We start from the raw sequence: 18,703 nt of genomic DNA, 5'->3' as shown, positions 1-18,703 counted from the left end.
GCAATCAAACCCACATCCACTACTTGCACTGACAGCTCACTCCACACTCTCATCACCTCCGAGTGAAGAAGTCCCCCCTCAGGTTCCCCTGAAATTGAACCATACGTGGTCTAGGTGAGACCTTTTGGTCCATCATATCCATGCTGGCCAATGGCACAAGAGGATTGAATTCCTAATTAGTCGGGTCATCAAGAGAAATAGTGAGAATGCAGGTGAATGGGATTCGGGATCAGCCATGATGGAATGGTGGAGCGGACCCGATGGGCTGATAAGAGGACATTCATTCCATTCAGTCCCAGGGAAATCCCACTAATCCCTCTCCTCTGTGTAATTTCTCTATAATCTTTCCTCTCTGACATCAGCATTTTCCAATTTCTCCCACTGACTCCGAGCATAGTGTCCTTCCTGGGTTCTCCTCCAACAACAGATAACAATCCATTAATAGATGTTTCCTATAGTCGGGGAGTCTAGGACCAGAGGGCACAGCCTCACAATATAAGCACATCCCTTCAAAACAGAGATAAGGAGGGCATTCGTTAGCCAGAGGATGGTGTATCTGTGGAATTCATTGCACAAATGACTGTGGAGGTCAAGTCCTGGCTGTATATAAAGTGGAGATTGATGGGTTGTTGATTAGTCAGAGTGTCAAAGGTTATGGGGAGAAGGCAGAAGAATGGGGTTGAGAGGGATAACAAATCAGCCATGAAAGAATGGCGGAGCATACTCTATGGGCCAAATTCTTCACTTATGTATTATGGTCTAATAAACTGTCCTCTCTTACATTTCTGTCAGAATTTTCCAATTTCTTCCACTACTGACTCTAAGCATAGTGTCCATCTTGGGGTTTCCTCTGCCCTCTCGAATGTAGTCTCCTCCGACAACAGATGTTCCTTCTCCCTCGTTTCTCATGGAATTACCTGTTTTCCACCCCCCCACACACACACTCCATCCAACTTTACAATGGGAATGTGGACATAGAGTTGAAGAGGGAGACTTCGCTAGGATATTGCTATGGGATTGAGAATGGTTTAATTGACCTTGTTCTGGGATTGAGCATGTCTAGCTGAAACCAAGTAGCTACCCCTGGGTAGTTTATCAAATTGTGGAGATGCTATAGGTCACATGGAGATCATTTGGACCTTCGCATGCTGGCCCATTAAAACAGAGGTCCAATACAATCACACCTTCCATCTTGTATCCTTGCGAGTTTGATTTGGCATTTCACCAAAGACTCTAGCAGATTTCTATACATGTATGGTGGAGAGCATTCCGACCGATTGCATCACCATCTGGTATGGACAGGATTGAGAAAAGCTACATTAAACCTGGCCAGCTCCATCAGGCCTCTAGGCTCAGGAAGGTGGCTTTGGCATCCGTCATTAAGGACCCTCACCATCCACTGCACGTCCTCATCTCATTATTACCATCAGGAAGGAGGTATTGGAGCCAGCAGATACCCGATCAATATTTTAGGAACAATCTCTTCTCCACCATAACATTTTTGAATGGCCAATGAACCCATGAACATTTCCTCACTTTTTGCTTTCTTTTTGTACTTTTTATTTAACCCTTATATTTCTTCCTGCAACCTATAGTTATTTGTACACACTGCACTGCTGCCACAAAACAACACATGTCAGTGAGAATAAACCTGATTCTGATTCTGCAGGTCATCAGACTTCAAGTGCGCCCCAAATACTGTTCCTACCCACAACACTACCAATGAAATATAACTTTCTACTTACCCATAGATCATGGAACATAGGATATTCAGCCAATCAAGGCTGCTCTGCCATTCAACTATGGCCAATTTATTTTCCCTTTCAATCCCAAATTTATCCTCCTGCTTCTTCCCACGCTTTCAGTAACACAATAATTTTTCCTCCACAGCCACTTGTGGCAATGAATTTCACAGGTTCACCACCCGTGGGCTAAAGAAATTCCTCCTCATCTCTGGCTTCTTTGATCAGGTTCCATGCCGTTTCCTTGTGGCTGTCTGTGGGAAGACGAATCTCGGGGTTGTACACTGCATACATACTTTGATAATCAATGTCTTTTGAATCTTTAAAGGGACATCCTTCTATTCTGAGTCTGTGCCCTCTGGTCCTAGACTCCCCTACTATTGAAAACATCCTCACCATATCCTCTCTGTCTATGCCTTTCAATATTCAATAGGTTTCAATGAGATCATCCCATTATTCTAAACTCCAGTAGGTCCAGGCCCAAAGCTACTAAGCATTTCCTCATACGTTAACTCTTTCATTCCTGGGATCATTCTCACGAACCTCCTCTGAACCCACTTCAATGGCAGCAAATTCTTTCTTAGACATGGAGCCCAAAACTGCTCACAATACTCTAAACATAAGAAATTCTACAGATGCTGGAAATCCACAGAAACACGTACAAAATGCTGTAGGGACTCAGAAAGTCTGGCACCATCTTTGCAAAGGAATAAAGAGTTGATGTTTTGGGTCAAGACCCTTCATTGGAACTCATAATACTCTATATATGATCTGACCAATACCTTATAAAACCTTACATTCACTGGGCCTCTGATAGTTTCTAATCTCAAATAAGTCACCTCCTTCATTCCTAAGAAAACAACCCCAGTTTATCCAGTCCTTCCCTCTTTTGATCCCAGTCCTAGCATCATCCCCATAAATCTCTCTGCACCCTCTGCAGTGTAGGAGTGTTCCTCTTGTAATGTGCTGACCAGAACTGTGCCCAGTACACTGGCTGGCAAGTGTAGGGAAAAGAGCAGGTGCAGTGGAGATTTAGTATGATGCTGCCTGGATTAGAGAGCATGTCTTATGGGGAAAGATTGAGTGAACCTGGGCAATTCTCTATGGAGCGAAAGACGGTGAGAGGTGACTTGATAGCAGAGTACAAGATGATAAGAGACCTTGTCCCAGAGTGGAAATGGCAAATATGAGGGGGCAAAATTTTAAGGTGATTGGAGGAAAGTGTAGGGATGATGTTAGAGATAGTGTTCGTTTTACACATAGGGTGGTGTGTGCAGGGAATGCCATGCCAGGGTTGGCGGTGGAGGCAAATACATTAGAAATCCATACGGGATGTAAGCAAAATGGAGAGATATGTGGGAGGGAAAGGTTAGGTTGATCTTAGAGTAGCTTCAAAGATTGGGAGAACATTATAGGCCAAGGGGCCGGTACTGTGTTGTACTCTTCTATGTTATGTTTTATGTAAAATCAACCCAGGCAAATTTTTTTTTGGATAAGACATTGAATGAGGAACTGATGATGTGGGGAAGGGTATTGAGGGTGGGCCAATGGTTTTGAGGAGTTGAGAAGGAGAGGAGGGAGGAATTTGAGGGAGAATGGGAGGAGAAGTAAGATGGGAGGAGGAGGGAGCATTGACACGTCTGTGGGAGTGACGGAGGGTCAGAGGACAGAGAAATGAGAGAGGGAAAGGAAGGAGCAGGGAGGAGAGGAGGGAGCTAGGAGGTTGAGGAGAGAGGAAGAGAGGACAGAGAAAGAAGGAGGGAAGAAGGGAAGAGAGGATGGAGGAAGTGGAAGGAGTGGGGGAAGTAGAGGGAGAATGGGAGAAAGTAAAGGGGAGGGGAAGAGGAGGGTAGGAGGAGGGGTGGAGTGAGGAGTAAGAGAGGGATGGGTGGGAGAGAGTAATGGAAGAGAGGGTGAGGAGGAAGTGGAGATGGCGAGATAAAAGAGGGAAGGAGGGAGAAGGAAGGAACAAAGAAGAGGGAATGGGGAGGAGAGTTGAGGAAGGGAGGGAAAGGGGAAGGGAAAGGAGGGGAATGAGGGTGGGAGGGAAGGGAAAGTGGTGCATTTTCCTCTGAAGTGGGAGGAAGGAGTTACTGAGTAAGGACCAGGGAGGGAGGGAGAATGGTGAATTTTGGGCATTGTTAAATTCCCACATCATCTATAAGGAGTGTCTGTACGTCCTCCCCGTGGAATGTGTGGGTTTTCCTGGGAGCTCCGGTTTCCTCCCACAGTCCAAAGACGAACTGGGAAGGTTAACTGGTGATTGTAAATTGTCCCGTGATTAAGATAGGGTTAAATCAGGATTGTCGGGGTTTGTTGGGGCAAAGGGCAGAAGGGCCTACTCCGCGCTGTATCGCTAAATAAATTTTCCACCGGAGTGGGAAGAGGAAGTTACCGAGCAGCCCCCCGAAGGTGATGGCAGGAGACAGGGCAGCAAAGTAGATGAAGATGACAGCGGCCAGGCACTGACAGTTGAAGGCATCCCGGACGTCACTCAGGTACTTGGGATACCTCCGCCTGATGTCCCGGATCAGGCCTCCAAATAGCCGGTTCGTCCTCTTCAGCGGGTCGTCCTCAACTTCTTCCTCCTTCACATCTTCGCATGCTTCTGGGGGAGGAAGCAAAGAATGGCTCAGGGTAGCTCCTGGGGTAACAGTGGGAAAGTCACAGGGTAATCAATGGGGTAACTTATCGGGTAATAGTGGGGTAACTCATGGGATAATAGTGGGGTAATTCTCAAGATAATTTATGGGGTAATTGATAGGTTAACTCATGGAGTAAATCACAGACTATCCAATGGAATAATATACAGGGTAACTCAATGGATAATTCATGAAATAATTCACAGGGTAACTGATGGGCTAATTCATGTGCTAAATCACATGACAACTCATGGGGTAACTGATGGAGTAACTCACAGGGCAAATTACATGATAACTCATAGGGTAACTGATGGGGTAATTCATGAGATAATTTACATGGTAACTCATGGGGTAACTGATGGGGTAATTTACAGGATCACGCACGGAGTAACTTCAAAGTGAAGTCAGTCACAATAAATTATCAAGTACATATATGTCACGATATATTACCTTGAGATTCATTTTCTTGCAGGCATTCACAGGAAAATAATGAAATACAATAAATTAATGAAAGACTATACACAAACAAATAAAGATAACCAATGTGCAAAAGAAGACAAAATGTGCAAATAATATAAAATAATAATAATCAAATTGAAAATGTAAATAGGTATAACAGAACTGAAAAGAAATAAATAATACCGGTGTAGTGGATCGTGTAGAAGTTTGTCATAGGTTACAACAGGATATTGACAGAATGCAGAACTGGGCTGAGAAGTGGCAGATGGAGTTCAACCTGGAAAAGTATTAAGTGATTCATTTTGGGAGAATGAATTTGAAGGCAGAATACTGAGTTAATGGCAGGATTCCTAGTAGTGTGGAGGAACAGAAGGATCTTGGGATCCACATCCATTTAACCTTCAAAGTTGCCTACAGGTTGGTGTGGAGCGTTGGTTTTTATTAGTCGGTGGATTGAATTCAAGAGCCGTGAGGTAATGCTGCAGCTCTATAAAACCCTGATTGGACCACACTTGGACTATTCTGGTCACCTCATTACAGGAAGGATATGGAAGCTTTGGAGAGCATAGAGGAGATTTACCAGGATGCTACCTGGATTAGAGAGTATATCTTGTCAGAATAGGTTGAGTGAGGTGGGGCTTTTCTCCATGTAGCAAGGAGGGATGAGAGGTAACTTGATAGAAGTGCACAAGATGATAAGAGGTATGGATCAAGTGGATAGCCAGAAAGTTTTTTCCAGGGCAAAATGGAACGTAAGAGCTCGTCTTGTAGACTGTCCATTATGTTTGTTGCTTTAGAAAGCTCAATGCGCCATGCAGATGGGGCAGTGTTCTGAGGTGATCCAGTGACTCCCTCTGCTAAAAATCCACTCAGCTCTGCAGATCCACAGCTACAGAGCTACTACCGTACAGTGCCAAGGACTTGGCTCTATCCTGACCTCCAGCTCTGCCTGCTTTGAGTTTGCACCTTATTGCCTATCTGCACTGCACTTTCTCTGTAGCTGTTACACTTCATTCTTCTTTCTGTTATTCTGTCACATTGTTCTAGCTCATTGCATGATGCAATGATTCCGATCTGTATGAACAGTATGCAAGACAAGCTTTGCAAGACAAGCTTTGCAAGACAACCAGAATGTCAGCAAAACAAAAGAGCGGGTCTTTGATTTCAGGAAGGCAGGGAGTGCACATGCTCCTGTCTACATCAATGTGTTGAGGTCAAGAAGGTTGAGAGCTTCAGGTTCCTAGGTGTGAACATCACCAACAGCTTGTCCTGGTCCAACCACGTGGACGCCACAGCCAAGAAAGCACATCAACGCCTCTACATCCTCGGAGGCTAAAGAAATTTGGCATGTCCCTGTCAACTCTTGCCAATTTCTATTGATGCACCTTAGAAAGCATCCTGTCTGGATGCATGATGGCTTGGTATGGTAACGGCTCTGCATTTGACCACAGAGTTGTGGACACAGCTCAGCACATCACAGAAATCAGACTCCCTTCCATGGACTCTGTCTACACTTCTCGCTGTCTCAGTAAAGCAGCCAGCATAATCAAAGAGCCCTCCCACCCTGGACATTCTCACTTCTCCCATTTGGGTAGAAGATACAAAAGCCTAAAAGAATTTACCACCAGGCTCAAGGACCACTTCGATCTTGCTGTTATAAGACAGTTAAGTACTTCCTTAGTTCAATAAAATGGATTCTTGATCTCACAATCTACCTTCACAATCAAGAACTTGCACTTTATTGTCTGTCTGTACTGCACTTTCTCTGTAGCTGTAACACTTTAAACTGCACCCTGTTATTATTTTACCTTTTACAACCGCAATATACTGTGTAATGAATTGACCTGTATGAACAGTGTGCAAGTCAAGCTTTTCACTGTATCTCGGTACATGCGACAATAATAAAACAATTCCAGTTGTTACAGTCATAGAGTCACAGAGCACTACAGCATAAAGAAAGGCTCTTTGGTTCATGATGGCTAGGTCTTCTGCCTAGTCCTATCTACCTGTGAAGTCGCGGGTATCCTCCAGATGCTCCCGTTTCACCTCAAGGACATATGGGTAGAAAAGTTAATTGGCCACTGTAAAGTGCCCCTTAGTGTGCAGGTGAAGTGTAGAATCTGGGGGAGTGAGAGGAATTCGGTGAGAATAAAGTTGGGATTTGTGAAGATTAGCAATAGAAGGGTGGATGCTGGTCAGTAATGACTTGGAGGGCCGAAGGACCTGCTTGAGCACTATAATTTGCTGTGACCCAGATAATTCACTCTCAGTGTTTGCAAGTATTTAACAGGTCAGTTAGAAATAGCTTCACTCTGTGCCTGACCCTTTAAAAAAAAATCTTTTATTACAAATTCAAACTACTACACTAAAGTACAATCGAATTATAAAAGACCAGACATATCATAACCAATATACATTAAACTAACACATTCCTATCCTCATCAAGGATAGCATTTAATCCCCTATGGTGCCCAATGGTCCAGGCACATTTCTGTGTTAACTACCATCAGGAGCACGTCATTGGCGTAAGATGAGAGGATGACCAACGCATGCAGAACCAGACCAGTCAACCTCCTGCAAAGATGACACAGGAATGGTTCTACAAAGTTGGCATACAACTAGCTGGACATAGGATATCCCTGATGTACTCCTCTTCGAAAGGGAATGGTCAATGATCCATTGACCTTAATGAGTCACTCTGCAGCAGAGTACAAGAGCCGAACCCGGGTTACAAAGTGTAGTCTGAGCCTAAATGCCCACCAGGAAACTGGTCAACCCAGTCAAATGTCTTCTCCTGAATGGAGCGGTCTGGCACTGGGTGGAATTGATCAGGATGGATCACCTGCACCAATGCCAAGATGGTTGGCCAATGCTCAGGTGAAGATCTTGCACACAAGAGAGAGACTGGATGCCAGTTCTGTAGTAGACAGAGATCTCCCTTCCAAAACAACAGGACCATGATAGCTTTCTGCCATGAAAGCATCTCTCCCAAGACAAGACTACAGTCATCACAAGGACATCCCAGAAAGTCTGAAAGAACTCAGGCCATCTAGGTCAGAGGACTTGCCCTTCTGGAGTTGTTGAAGGGCTGTAGACAGCTCAGCTCAAGTCAGGAGAGTGTCAAGCCACTTTACTTCCTCTGGACTGACCACTGGCAAATCCTCCCAGACCTCACTGTAAGTGTCTGTACTTGATAGGTCTGGCGAGAACAAGGAGCTGTAGAAGGAGTGGACTTCCCTGTAGATTCAATCAGGATCCACACTGGAAAAGTCATTAGCTGCTAGTAACTCCACCACTTGCTTCCAGGCTCGCTGCCACATCTCCAATAAGTAGAAGGGTGACCCACAGTCCAAATCCTGCAGCATTTGGATTTGTGACCTTGTGTATGCACTTCAGGACCACAGAAGCTGCAGATCCCTCAGCACACCCTTCTTTTCCTGGTATCCTGCCACAACTGTGGGTCTCCAGTGGTCAGACCAGGATGGGACTTGAAGTCAAGCAGCTCTCTTTCAAGCCACTCCATCTCAGAGCCCCAGCTGTCAACCCCCTAGTGTACTCCCAACACAGAAACCAGATGTTGGCTTTGCCCACATCCCACCATAGCGTTGGGAGCAAAACTCCTCCTATCTCTCCCAGAAGACCTAGAACGAATCCTAGAATTGACTCATTCTGGAATGCCCATGCCCGGACCCCACCTGTGAGTCAGAGAAGGGAACTCCATCCACATGAGGTGATGGTCCAAGCTCGACACCGGATGTATAGAGGATGCTGACATGCAAGAGGCGTGTGCCCAAGAGATATAGAGGCAGTCAATACAAGAACCTTCCCCTCTAGATCTTCTTGAGAAGGCACTAGTGTCAGAAAGAAGGTTCTACCAGATGTCCACCAAATCGAAGGAGCCTGCTAGCTCCTTTAACTTCTTTTTGATGTTGGGTCACTCTGGAGACCAGAGTGTGTATTAGCAGACAGAAGCACTTCTAACCAACACTGCACAGCAGGTACCTTGCTCCCACCTTCCCACTCCAGCTTCACCTAAGCCCAACCTCCAGGAACAACGACAGAGGGAATTGTCCCCAGGAATTTCTTGGGAGCCAAGGGTTGATTGGGTTGGCATGGAGAGTACATCTCTCATCTCAGGAACCAGGCCCAAGATGGACCCGGTTCCAGGGGTTCATCGGGAGGCAGATCCTGAGAGTGAGAGGGGCTGGTTACCACTCCCATCTTTATCAAGTGTAAAGAGGCACTAACTAATACGTCCTGGTGGGAACTCCAGTTGCCAGACCAGGGGCAACATCACCTTCTTGTGCACACTCTTCCCACCACAGGGCTCGTGGCCACATCTAGGTCCTCAGGCTTGGGGTTGACATCCACAGGGATTTCCACCCCTCCGGTGACTCCCCGATGTCTACACCCTCCTCTATTGAGAGAAGAGATCCTTCTCCTCTTCAGGCTTTAGGAGCATGCAGGTACTACCAATGCAGTGGTGCCCTCCATTTCCATCACCCTGTCGACCCATGCACTTCTCTCAGTCTCCGGCTGATGTTCAGGACAAGAGGATTTCTCAGTTCAAGGTAAAGGGACAGGCATGAGATCCTCATTCTCAGGGTCCTTCTTCCTTGGGTGTTTGAACTGCTGCTTGGCCTTCCTGCCCCATGGAGTCTCCTCCCTGTTCCACCCCACACTAACGCTACATGCAGCCTCAGATTCCCCCACCTGAACCACAGGGCGGGGATTGGGGTGAGGGCAGAGGCATCGGGGGAAATGGTGCCAGAGGTGGAATCCTTTGGCAGTGGGTTAAGTCATTCCCTCCAAAAGTGCCCCACCTCCCCACGTGCATGGCACCATGGGCACTCAGAACTCTAGTACACCTGGTAGTCTACCCCTTTGTGCCAGACAGTTTACAGACCTTCAGTATCCTCGTCCCATGCCTGCTGAATAAACAGCTGGCATTGTAAAGTGATTAGGCTGCAGAGGTTGTGTCCCTTAAATTTATGTCTGATGGCAGTGAGCTCTGAACTTGCTTGTCCCAAGAGGGCTAGGTGGGGAAGGAGGACCTCAATGGGAATAAAGGGCTCGATGTGTCTGAGGACGATGCATTGCATGGGAGTGGTCACCAGCACATCTTTAACTGTGATCTACCCACTGAGAAACAACTCGTTGGACCTCAGGTAGAACAGCGCCTTCCCAAACTCTTTCTCAGAGGCTAAAACCAAGTCTTCCATGGTCTCTGAGCAGGGTTCCAGAGCTATTACAGTGCGCAAAATACACTATACCCCATGTTCATCTTCCACTGATCGAAACAGGACATTGTCCAGGGACAGCGAGACACCCACCCTTATATAGTTCCCTAGAGGTCTGAGCTTCCCAGGGTACTGATCCGGCATGATGGCGCTGCAGTCCGAAATAAGAAACAGATAGAATAATCACTTCTAAAATATAGGCAGCAGTGCCCGCTGATAAAGTCCTTGAGAGAGTAGTGTTCCTAGTTGGAAAACTTTGGAACTTTAGGCAGTTCAGCCACTCTTGCGGCATGAGCAGATCCCATCGGTCTGGCAGCCTTAAGGATCTGAGGTCCTGAGAAGAGATGGAGCACGTTGTATATGGTCTAGACCAGCTTGTGCTGCTTAAGTAGCAGGGTGGAAGAGAAATCTTCCATTGCTGGTGCAGTAGGAAGGCAGCCCGGACTCAACAGTCCCTTTTGACAAAGCACCAGAGATTCCAATGCTGGGAAAGGCTCCATCGGTCTCGAAGAGTTCCCTGGCCGTGAAAGGTCAATATATCCAAAACGCTCCTGCACCCACACCGACAGAGAAACATGACAAGGCAAGGAAAGGAGGTGTTGTCCCGATGTTAGTGGGGGAACATGGTGTTTCTCTCCCTGCTTTCAGAGTGAAACGGCTACCTGGCAAGTTGTCAGTGGCTATAGTGAGAAACTATGCAGTCCAAACAGGTGGGAAAACCAAAAGGAGCCTCTGCAACAAAACAGCCACTCACTCAGATGTTCAGGAGACCCTCTGCACTTTCTCCAATACATCTGGCAAACTTCAATTTGCAGTTTCCCTTGATTTCTCCCAGCTCAATCAGAACAGCTCCACCTTGTATCTGACCCCAGGAATATGTGAGGGGACAGTGCAGTGGGAGTTCACATGGAAGCTTTAGAGAGAGTGCAGAGGAGGTTCACCAGGATAGGGTGAGCAATATAGGGCTTTTCTCTTTAGAATGAAGGAAGATGAAAGGTAATTCAATAGAGGTGTAGAAGATGATGAGGCATAAATCGAGTTGATAGACAGAAACCTTTTCCCAAGGCAGAAATGACTAATATGAAAGGACATAATGTTAAAGTGATTGGAAGAAATTGGAGGAAAGTCAGAGGCTTTTTTTATATATACACAGAGAGGGAGGGTGCCTGAGTCATACTTTTGGGGTGGTGGTAGAGCAAATACATTTGGGACATTTAATAGACTCTTAGATCGGCACATGGATGATAGAAAAATAGACGGCTATTGGGAATGAAGGGTTAGATTGATCTTGGGGTAGCTTAAAATGTCGGCACAACACCTTGAGCTGTAGGGTCTGTACTTTGCTATAATTTTCTATGTTCTACGTGCTAAGATATCCAATTCAAAGGGTCACTTTGTTAAGAACTCTCTGGCAGCTGTTACACCTCACCTTTAATGTTCAACAGCGATTCCTCCTTCTTTATCGACTTCTTGTGCTCTCTCGCTTTCCTCTTTCTCAGCATCTCCTTCTGAAAGGCAGTAACAGACCGGAGGAGGTCCTTGCCTTCCAGCTCAAGTGGTGGGATGACAATGCTGCAGTCCAGAAACTCGTTAATGGCATTCAGGAGATCCTGACGGTCATCAGCCATGTAGGCAGCTTCATGGAAGTCCTAGCGGAGTAGACAACGATGTTCTCTCAACATTAACAAAAACTCCACTGAAAGTGCTAAAATCTGTTGACAATTTAGATTTCTCCATTGTTATATATACCGGGGATTGAAATTCCTTGCTTGTGTGAGTTGTTCTTGGCCGAGTGATTCCCCTGTTGAGGTCAGCTTTCAGAAAAGAGGAAGTTTGTTCTGCAGGTAAACCCTGGAATCCATGTGAATTCTTTCCAGCTATGCCAGGACAGTGGCTTTGTGTCATAGTCATAGATAGAACACCACAGCACAGAAACAAGCCATTCGGCCCATCCAGTCCATGCCAAACTATTGTTCTGCCTAATCCCATTGACCCTCTACTGGACTGCCCTCCATACCCCTCCCATCCAAGTACTTATCCAGATTTCATAAATATTGAAATCAAACCCACGTCCACCACTTCCACTGGCAGCTCACTCCACACTCTCACCACCCTCTGAGTGAAGGCGTTCTCCCTCAAGTTCCCCTTACGCTTTTCATCTTAAACCTTTAACCTATGACTTTTAGTTGTAGTGTCACCTAACCGGTGGAAAAAGCCTGCTTGTATTTACCCCACTAATTTACCCTCATAATTTTGTATTTCTCTGTCAAATCTCTCCCATTCATCTCCACTCCGGGGAATAGTCTTAACCTATGCAACCTTTCTCTATAACTCAGGTCCTGTTACCAGCAACATTCTTGTAAATTTTCTCTGTACTCTTTCAATCTTATTGGTATCTTTCCTGTGGGTAGGTGATCAGAACTGTACACTATACTCCAAACTAAGCCTCACCAACGTCTTACCTAATAAAGTGGCCACTGAGTGTATGGTCATGGTCTTCTGCTGCTGAAGCCCATCCACTCCAAGGTTCGATGTGTTGTATGTTCAGAGATGTTCTTCTGCACACCACTGTTGTAACTCTATTGTCAGCTTGAGCCAGTCTGGCCATTCTCCTCTGACCTCTCTCATTAACGAGGCATTTTCACCCACAGAACTGCCACTCACTGGAATTTTTTTGTTTTCTGCACCATTCTCTGTGAACTTTAGAGCAAGGGTTTCCAACCTTTTTTATGCCATGGACCCATACCATTAAAAGTTGGGAACCCCTGTTTTAGAGACTGTTGTGCATGAAAATCCAAATCAGCCATTTCTGAGTTACTCAAACCACCTTGTCTGGCACCAACAATCATTTCACAGCCAAATCACATTTCTTCTGATGTTTAGTCTGAACATCAACTGAACCTCTTGACCAAGTCTACATGCTTTTATGCATTGAGTTGATAATTGGCTGATTAGATATTTACATTATATATATTAATTATTCACAAAAGCTCTCTGTTATTGCTTCTCTCCATGCCATATGGTGCATAGGATGACAACTTTGCCGCTTATCTGTCATTTATCTGTTTTTTTTAAACCAGGCCAATTTGCTAGCTCATGCTTCACTCAGCACGGATGGGACCACTCACTTCAAAGTCCAGTGCTGTTGCCACTACATCACCAGCCGGCTCAAAGGTTCCCTCTATGACCCTCTATTCGACAACTCTGATACTTGCCCTAGAATAGGATGCCATTCAAAAGCAGGCTAAGAGATTTACCTTGTCAGACATCAGGGTGGAGATGCTGCGTCCAATCTCATGGTAGTCCATGCTGGACTGGGCCGGTCCTAGTAGGACAAAGATGAAACGAACAGGGACAGAGACTTCTAAAACCGACTCCAGTAACACACTTTCACTGAGACGAACAAAGGCCATGGTGGGCTGCTCCAGGAAGGCCAGAGTCCCTGCAGAGATAGAGGAAAGAGGAACCTTTCATCATGGAGACACTAAAGGTTCTGCAGATGCTAAAAATCTTGAGGAACAGAATACTACTTGCCTTCGCTTCTCTTTTCCAAAGGAAGTTATTCAGCGATAATAGCACCATATTATTACAATACCACAGCGTGCCACCATTCACACTACTTGCAGTCTTGAACACAGTCTTCTCTATCCAGAACTCACTCAAGCCCCTATGGTGCCAACTATTCCCAGAACTCCCCCACTGTACTCAAGGACACCATGTGCTCCCTCTCCAGGGACACCCAGATACAGACCCAATCCTGGGAGAGGAACAGGGAGTTGACTGGGGCAAAGCACTTGACTGCCTGCCACCTAGCCCCATGAATGTCCAGCTGGCCAGGCCCATGACCAGGCTGACCAGGAGATCCTCCAAGCAGCCCAACCCCTCTACGAGGTGATCGAAATTTAGGAGTGAGGGGCTGAAGTGTAATTGGAAGTTGAGGGTCAGGCCCTTCACATGCTCAGACAGGGTTTGAAACCTTTCACCTTTCACATATATTCAGTAAAGAGTCCTGTTGTTGGACACTTACCCTGGGAGGATGTATTATGGGACTATGTACAGTAATAGGGTCTTAAACCACAGATCCAGGCCATTCAGCCCACAACATTCATGCCAACCCTTTTGCCTATCTACACTAGTTTCATTTGCCCACATTATGGCCGTAACCTTCCATGCCTTGCCAGGTCAAGTGTCTGTGTAAATGGCTTTTAAATATCATGATTGCATCCAATAGCTACAATGGTGGAGAAGACTTGATGGGCCAAAAGGCCTAATTCTGCTCCAATGTCTTGTGGCTTTATGGATTGAAAGGGAAGGTAAAGTAGATTATGAATGAAAATTAGCACAAAGTGTAAAAAACAGATAGCAAAGATTTTTATAATGATATAAAGTGGAATATAGGTTACTTGAATGATGAGAGGAGGAAATTAATATTGAGTAATGTGGAAACAGCCGAGACCTTGAATGACTATTTTGTGTTGGTCTTCATGGCAGAGGATAGGTCTAACATGCCAAAGAGAGGTTTCATGGATGCAGTGGGAGGTGAGGACCTCCGTAAGGTCACTGTTACTATAAACGTGGTGATGAGCAAACTAGTGAACCTGAAGGTGGACAAGTCCTCTGGTCCTGATTCAATGCATCCAGGGTATGAACAAAATGGTGGAAGTTATAGTAGCGATGTTTGTGATAATTTATCAAAATTCTCTGGACAATGGTCTGACCGACTGAGTTCCTCTAGCATTTTGTGTGTGTTACAATGGATTTGCAGCATCTGCAGAATATTTTGTGTTATTGTATAACTATAACAATTATCTTAATGTCTATGGATTCAAACCATATTGGTTGGGACTCTGAGCTGCACTGGAGGGACTAAGCTAAGGATCAGCCATTGCTCCTTCAGGGTTGGTGAGACGTACCAACGAGGACAACTGTGGCCTCTGCATTCTCTGGAATCTGTTTCAGCAGTTTCATTTCCGACTTGGTTTTGTGCTTCTCGCTGTTGTGCAGTGGACGCTTCAGGTTCTTCTGGAGACAAGGAGAGAGTTGTGACAGATTACACAATGGTTTCAGTGAAGTGAATATATATCACCTTGAAATACATTTTCTTGCATGCATTTACAGGAAAATAAAGAAATACAATGGAATTTATGAAAAAACTATACATAAGCAAAGACTGACAACTAACCAATGAATAAAAGAGGACAAATTGTTCAATAAAACATGCACATATAGAACTATATATATAGTACATATATATATATAGTGGCACAGTGGCTTCGTGGTCAGCACAGCACTTTACAGTACCAGCTATCAACTTCAATTCCCACCACTGCCTGTAACGAATTTGTACGTTCTCCCCATGACTCCATGGGTTTCCTCCAGGTGCTCCGGTTTCGCCCCACAGTCCAAATACATGCCGGATGGCAGGTTAATTGGTCATTATAAATTACCCATGTTTGGTCTGGGATTAAATCAAGGGATTGCTGGCTGGTGCAGCTCAAAGGACCGGAAGGGCATATTCCTTGCTGTATCTCTACAAGCAAAAAAAAACTATATACAGTACGTGGATTCTGGTTAATTGGGAGTTAAGGGAGCAGCCGTTTATTTGGGACAACTCATAAAGAACAAACACTAATTGAGAAAATCACTGGGATTCCCTTTGTTTATTTAGGACACCGTGCTGTTTAATTGGGACGGGAAATTTGCTGAAAAACCTCTAACTAGAATCAGGTTTAATATCACTGGCATACGTCGTGAAATTTGTAAACTTTGTGGCAGCAATATAATAGAGAGAAAACTGTGAAGTATGGCAAGTATATATAATAAATAGCTACATTTATTTCATCCAAAAATATAAATAAAAAAGCAGCGAGGTGGTATTCATGAGCTCAAGGTCCATTCAGAAATCAGATGGCAGAGGGGAAGGAACCTTGTGCAACGAGAATCCTTGATGTGGATGGTTTGTACCCAAATACTGGAGCATCCCGAGGCTAAGATCAAGGGACAACTTCAAACTGGGTCGAGAATCGAAGCACAAAACAAACATTAGACGAAATCACGAGTAGGCTTACGATTGAACACCGAAACGCAGTTCAGGTGTTCCTTAAATGTTCAATCCTTGGCGCCCAAAACCTGATTGCCAATTAGCAGGATGGTCCTGAATATTTAAAGGGGCTCCACCAGCCATCCATACTCCTGGGGAGTTAATGAACCTTGGAAGCTGGAGTGGATGGGTGCATGACAAAACACGGTGAGTGTGTGCCTTCAAGCTTTTGTACCTCCTTCCTGACTGTAGCAATAAGAAGAGGGTATGTTCTGGCTGATGGAGGTCCTTAATAATAGATGCCACCTTTTTGAGGCACCGCTCCTTGAAGATGTCCTGCATACTACGGAGGTCAGTGCGCATGTTGGAACTGACTTAAGTTTACAACTCTCAGCAACTACTTCGATCATCTGCAGTAGTTTTCTCCCCCCCCCCCACCCCCGCCACCCCATACTAGATGCTGATGCAGCCAGTTAGAATGCTTTGGCAGGTACATCTGTAGAAATTTGTAAGGGTCTTTGGTTACATACTCAAACTCCTAATGAAATATGTTGTGTCTAGGTTAGGTCCTCAGAGATATTGACACACAGGAACTTGAAATTGCTCACTCTTTCCACTTCTGATTCCTCAATGAGGACTGGTGTGTGTCAACTCATCTTACCCTTTCTAAAGTCCTCAGTCAATTCCTTGGTCTTACTGACATTGAGTGCAAGGTTGATGCTGCGACACCATTCAACTAGCTGGTGTACTTCACTCCTGTATGCCCTCCCGTCACCATCAGAGACTCTGCCAAAAATGGTTGTATCATCAGTAACTCTATAGATGGCACTTGAAACATGCCTAGCCACACAGTCATGGGTGTAGAGAGATTAGAGGAATGGGCTAAGCACACATCCCTGAAGTGTGTCAGTGAAGTAGAGATGTTGTTTCCAGTCAGCACAGATTGTGGTCTTCCGATTAGGAAGTCGAGGATCCAGTTCCAGAGCCCCAAGTTATGGAGCTTTTTGATCAGAACTGTGAGAATGATGGTGTTAAATGCTGAGCTATAGTCAATAAACAGCATCCTGATGTAAGTATTTATATTGACCAGGTGATCCAAGGCCTTGTTGAGAGCCAATGAGATCGCATCCACCGTAGACCTACTGCGGTGAAAGGCAAATTGCAGTGGGTCTAGATTCTAGATGAGGCAGGAGTTGATTCTCAAAGCATTTCATCACTGTAGATATGTGCTACTGAATGATAGTCATTAAGGCAGCTCACCCTGCTCTTTTTGGGCACTGATATAATTGTTGCCCTTTTGAAGCAGTCAAAACTAGCGTCAGTCCCGTGCACTAGTCTGGCTATTAGAATCAACACCCTGCTTAGAGCGAACAGTTTTAAAATAGAGTCAGTTGCATGTGTTTGTGTTCAAATGTCACTGATGGTTGGTGAAAAATAAGCAGTACGACAATGTAGAACTGTATTGCTCACACCAAGTGCTGGAGGAACTCAGCAGACCAGGCAGCATCCAGGAAAAAGATTTTGGGCTGAAATGTCGACTGTACAGTTTTCCTAGATGCTGCCTGGCCTGGCCTGCTGAGTTCCCCCAGCATTTTATGTGTGTTCCTTGGATTTCCAGCATCTGCAGATTTTCTCTTGTCGGTATTGTTCACTGTGGTTTCAAGCATTTAGGTTTGGAGATGCCAAAACAGCCATCAGACAATACTGAGCAAGCAGTTTTAGAAGAGCATCTGTCATGTGTGCATGTGTTATGTTATCAATTTGGACAATGGACACATCCAAAAGGCAGTAATTTTTGATAGTTATTAATATTATTTTGACCTTGTGCAAGAAGACATTATCTGCATTAAGTGTCTGCACTGATTTTGTTCATTTACAGACAATCAAAAGAACACAGCAGCAATGATTTCTTCTGTCAATGACTATTAGGAACTATCAGTTTAATAATGCTGTAGTACTATTAGTAGTGTTCCAATTTGTTATGTATTTCATTTAAATGCACAATTTGCTACTCAGTTAAATGCTGGTTTGTCTTTGTTATGTCTTTTAACTATCTATAAGGCATTTATTTTGAGAGGACTGGAATATAAAAGAAAGATGTAATGTTAAAGCTTTATAAGGTACAGGTGAGGCCTCACTTGGAGTATTATGAGTAGTTTTGGACTCCTTATCTTGGAAAGGGTATGCTGACATTGGAGAGAGTTCAAAGGAGGTTCACAAAAATGGTATCAGAATTGAAAAGCTCATCTTATGAGGAGCGTTTGGTGGCTCTGGGCCTGTCCTCACTGGAATTTGGAAGAATGAGGAGGGATCTATTGAATGGTGAAAGGTCTTGATGGAGTGGATGTGGAGACGATGTTTCCTATGGTGGGAGAGGCTAAGACCAGAGGAGACACCCTCAGAATAGAAGGATGTCCATTTAGAAAGGAGATGAGGAATTTGTGAATCTGTGGAATTTGTTGCCACAGGTGGTTGTGGAGGCCAAGTCATCGGGTATATTTAAGGCAGAGGTTGACAGATTTTTGATTAGTCAGGGCATGAAGGGATACAGGGAGAAGGCAGAGATTGGGGCTAAGTGGG

At 45.0% G+C, this 18,703-nt stretch overlaps 1 protein-coding gene across 5 annotated transcripts in view; it reads right to left on the bottom strand.

Annotated features, from left to right (window-relative positions):
• The window catches only part of LOC132392954 (anion exchange protein 3-like), a 183,181-nt gene that overhangs the window by 55,041 nt on the left and 109,437 nt on the right, over positions 1 to 18,703 (bottom strand). For 4 of the 5 annotated variants that reach the window (XR_009511696.1, XM_059967578.1, XM_059967577.1 and 1 more), the window contains exons 11-14: positions 14,997 to 15,105; positions 13,341 to 13,525; positions 11,513 to 11,732; positions 4,138 to 4,350 (exon numbers count right to left, since the gene is read on the bottom strand). Coding sequence is in view for 4 of the 5 variants with exons in the window: in XM_059967578.1 (XP_059823561.1) it covers positions 4,138 to 4,350; positions 11,513 to 11,732; positions 13,341 to 13,525; positions 14,997 to 15,105 (727 nt within the window). In the remaining variant the exon portion in view is untranslated. The remainder of the gene's footprint in view (positions 1 to 4,137; positions 4,351 to 11,512; positions 11,733 to 13,340; positions 13,526 to 14,996; positions 15,106 to 18,703) is intronic. The other variant, XM_059967580.1, reaches the window with a different exon arrangement.

This window comes from Hypanus sabinus, chromosome 4 (genome assembly GCF_030144855.1).
Source record: "Hypanus sabinus isolate sHypSab1 chromosome 4, sHypSab1.hap1, whole genome shotgun sequence".
Classification (NCBI taxonomy): Eukaryota; Metazoa; Chordata; class Chondrichthyes; order Myliobatiformes; family Dasyatidae; genus Hypanus; species Hypanus sabinus.
This window is presented reverse-complemented; position numbering and strand designations above follow the sequence as displayed.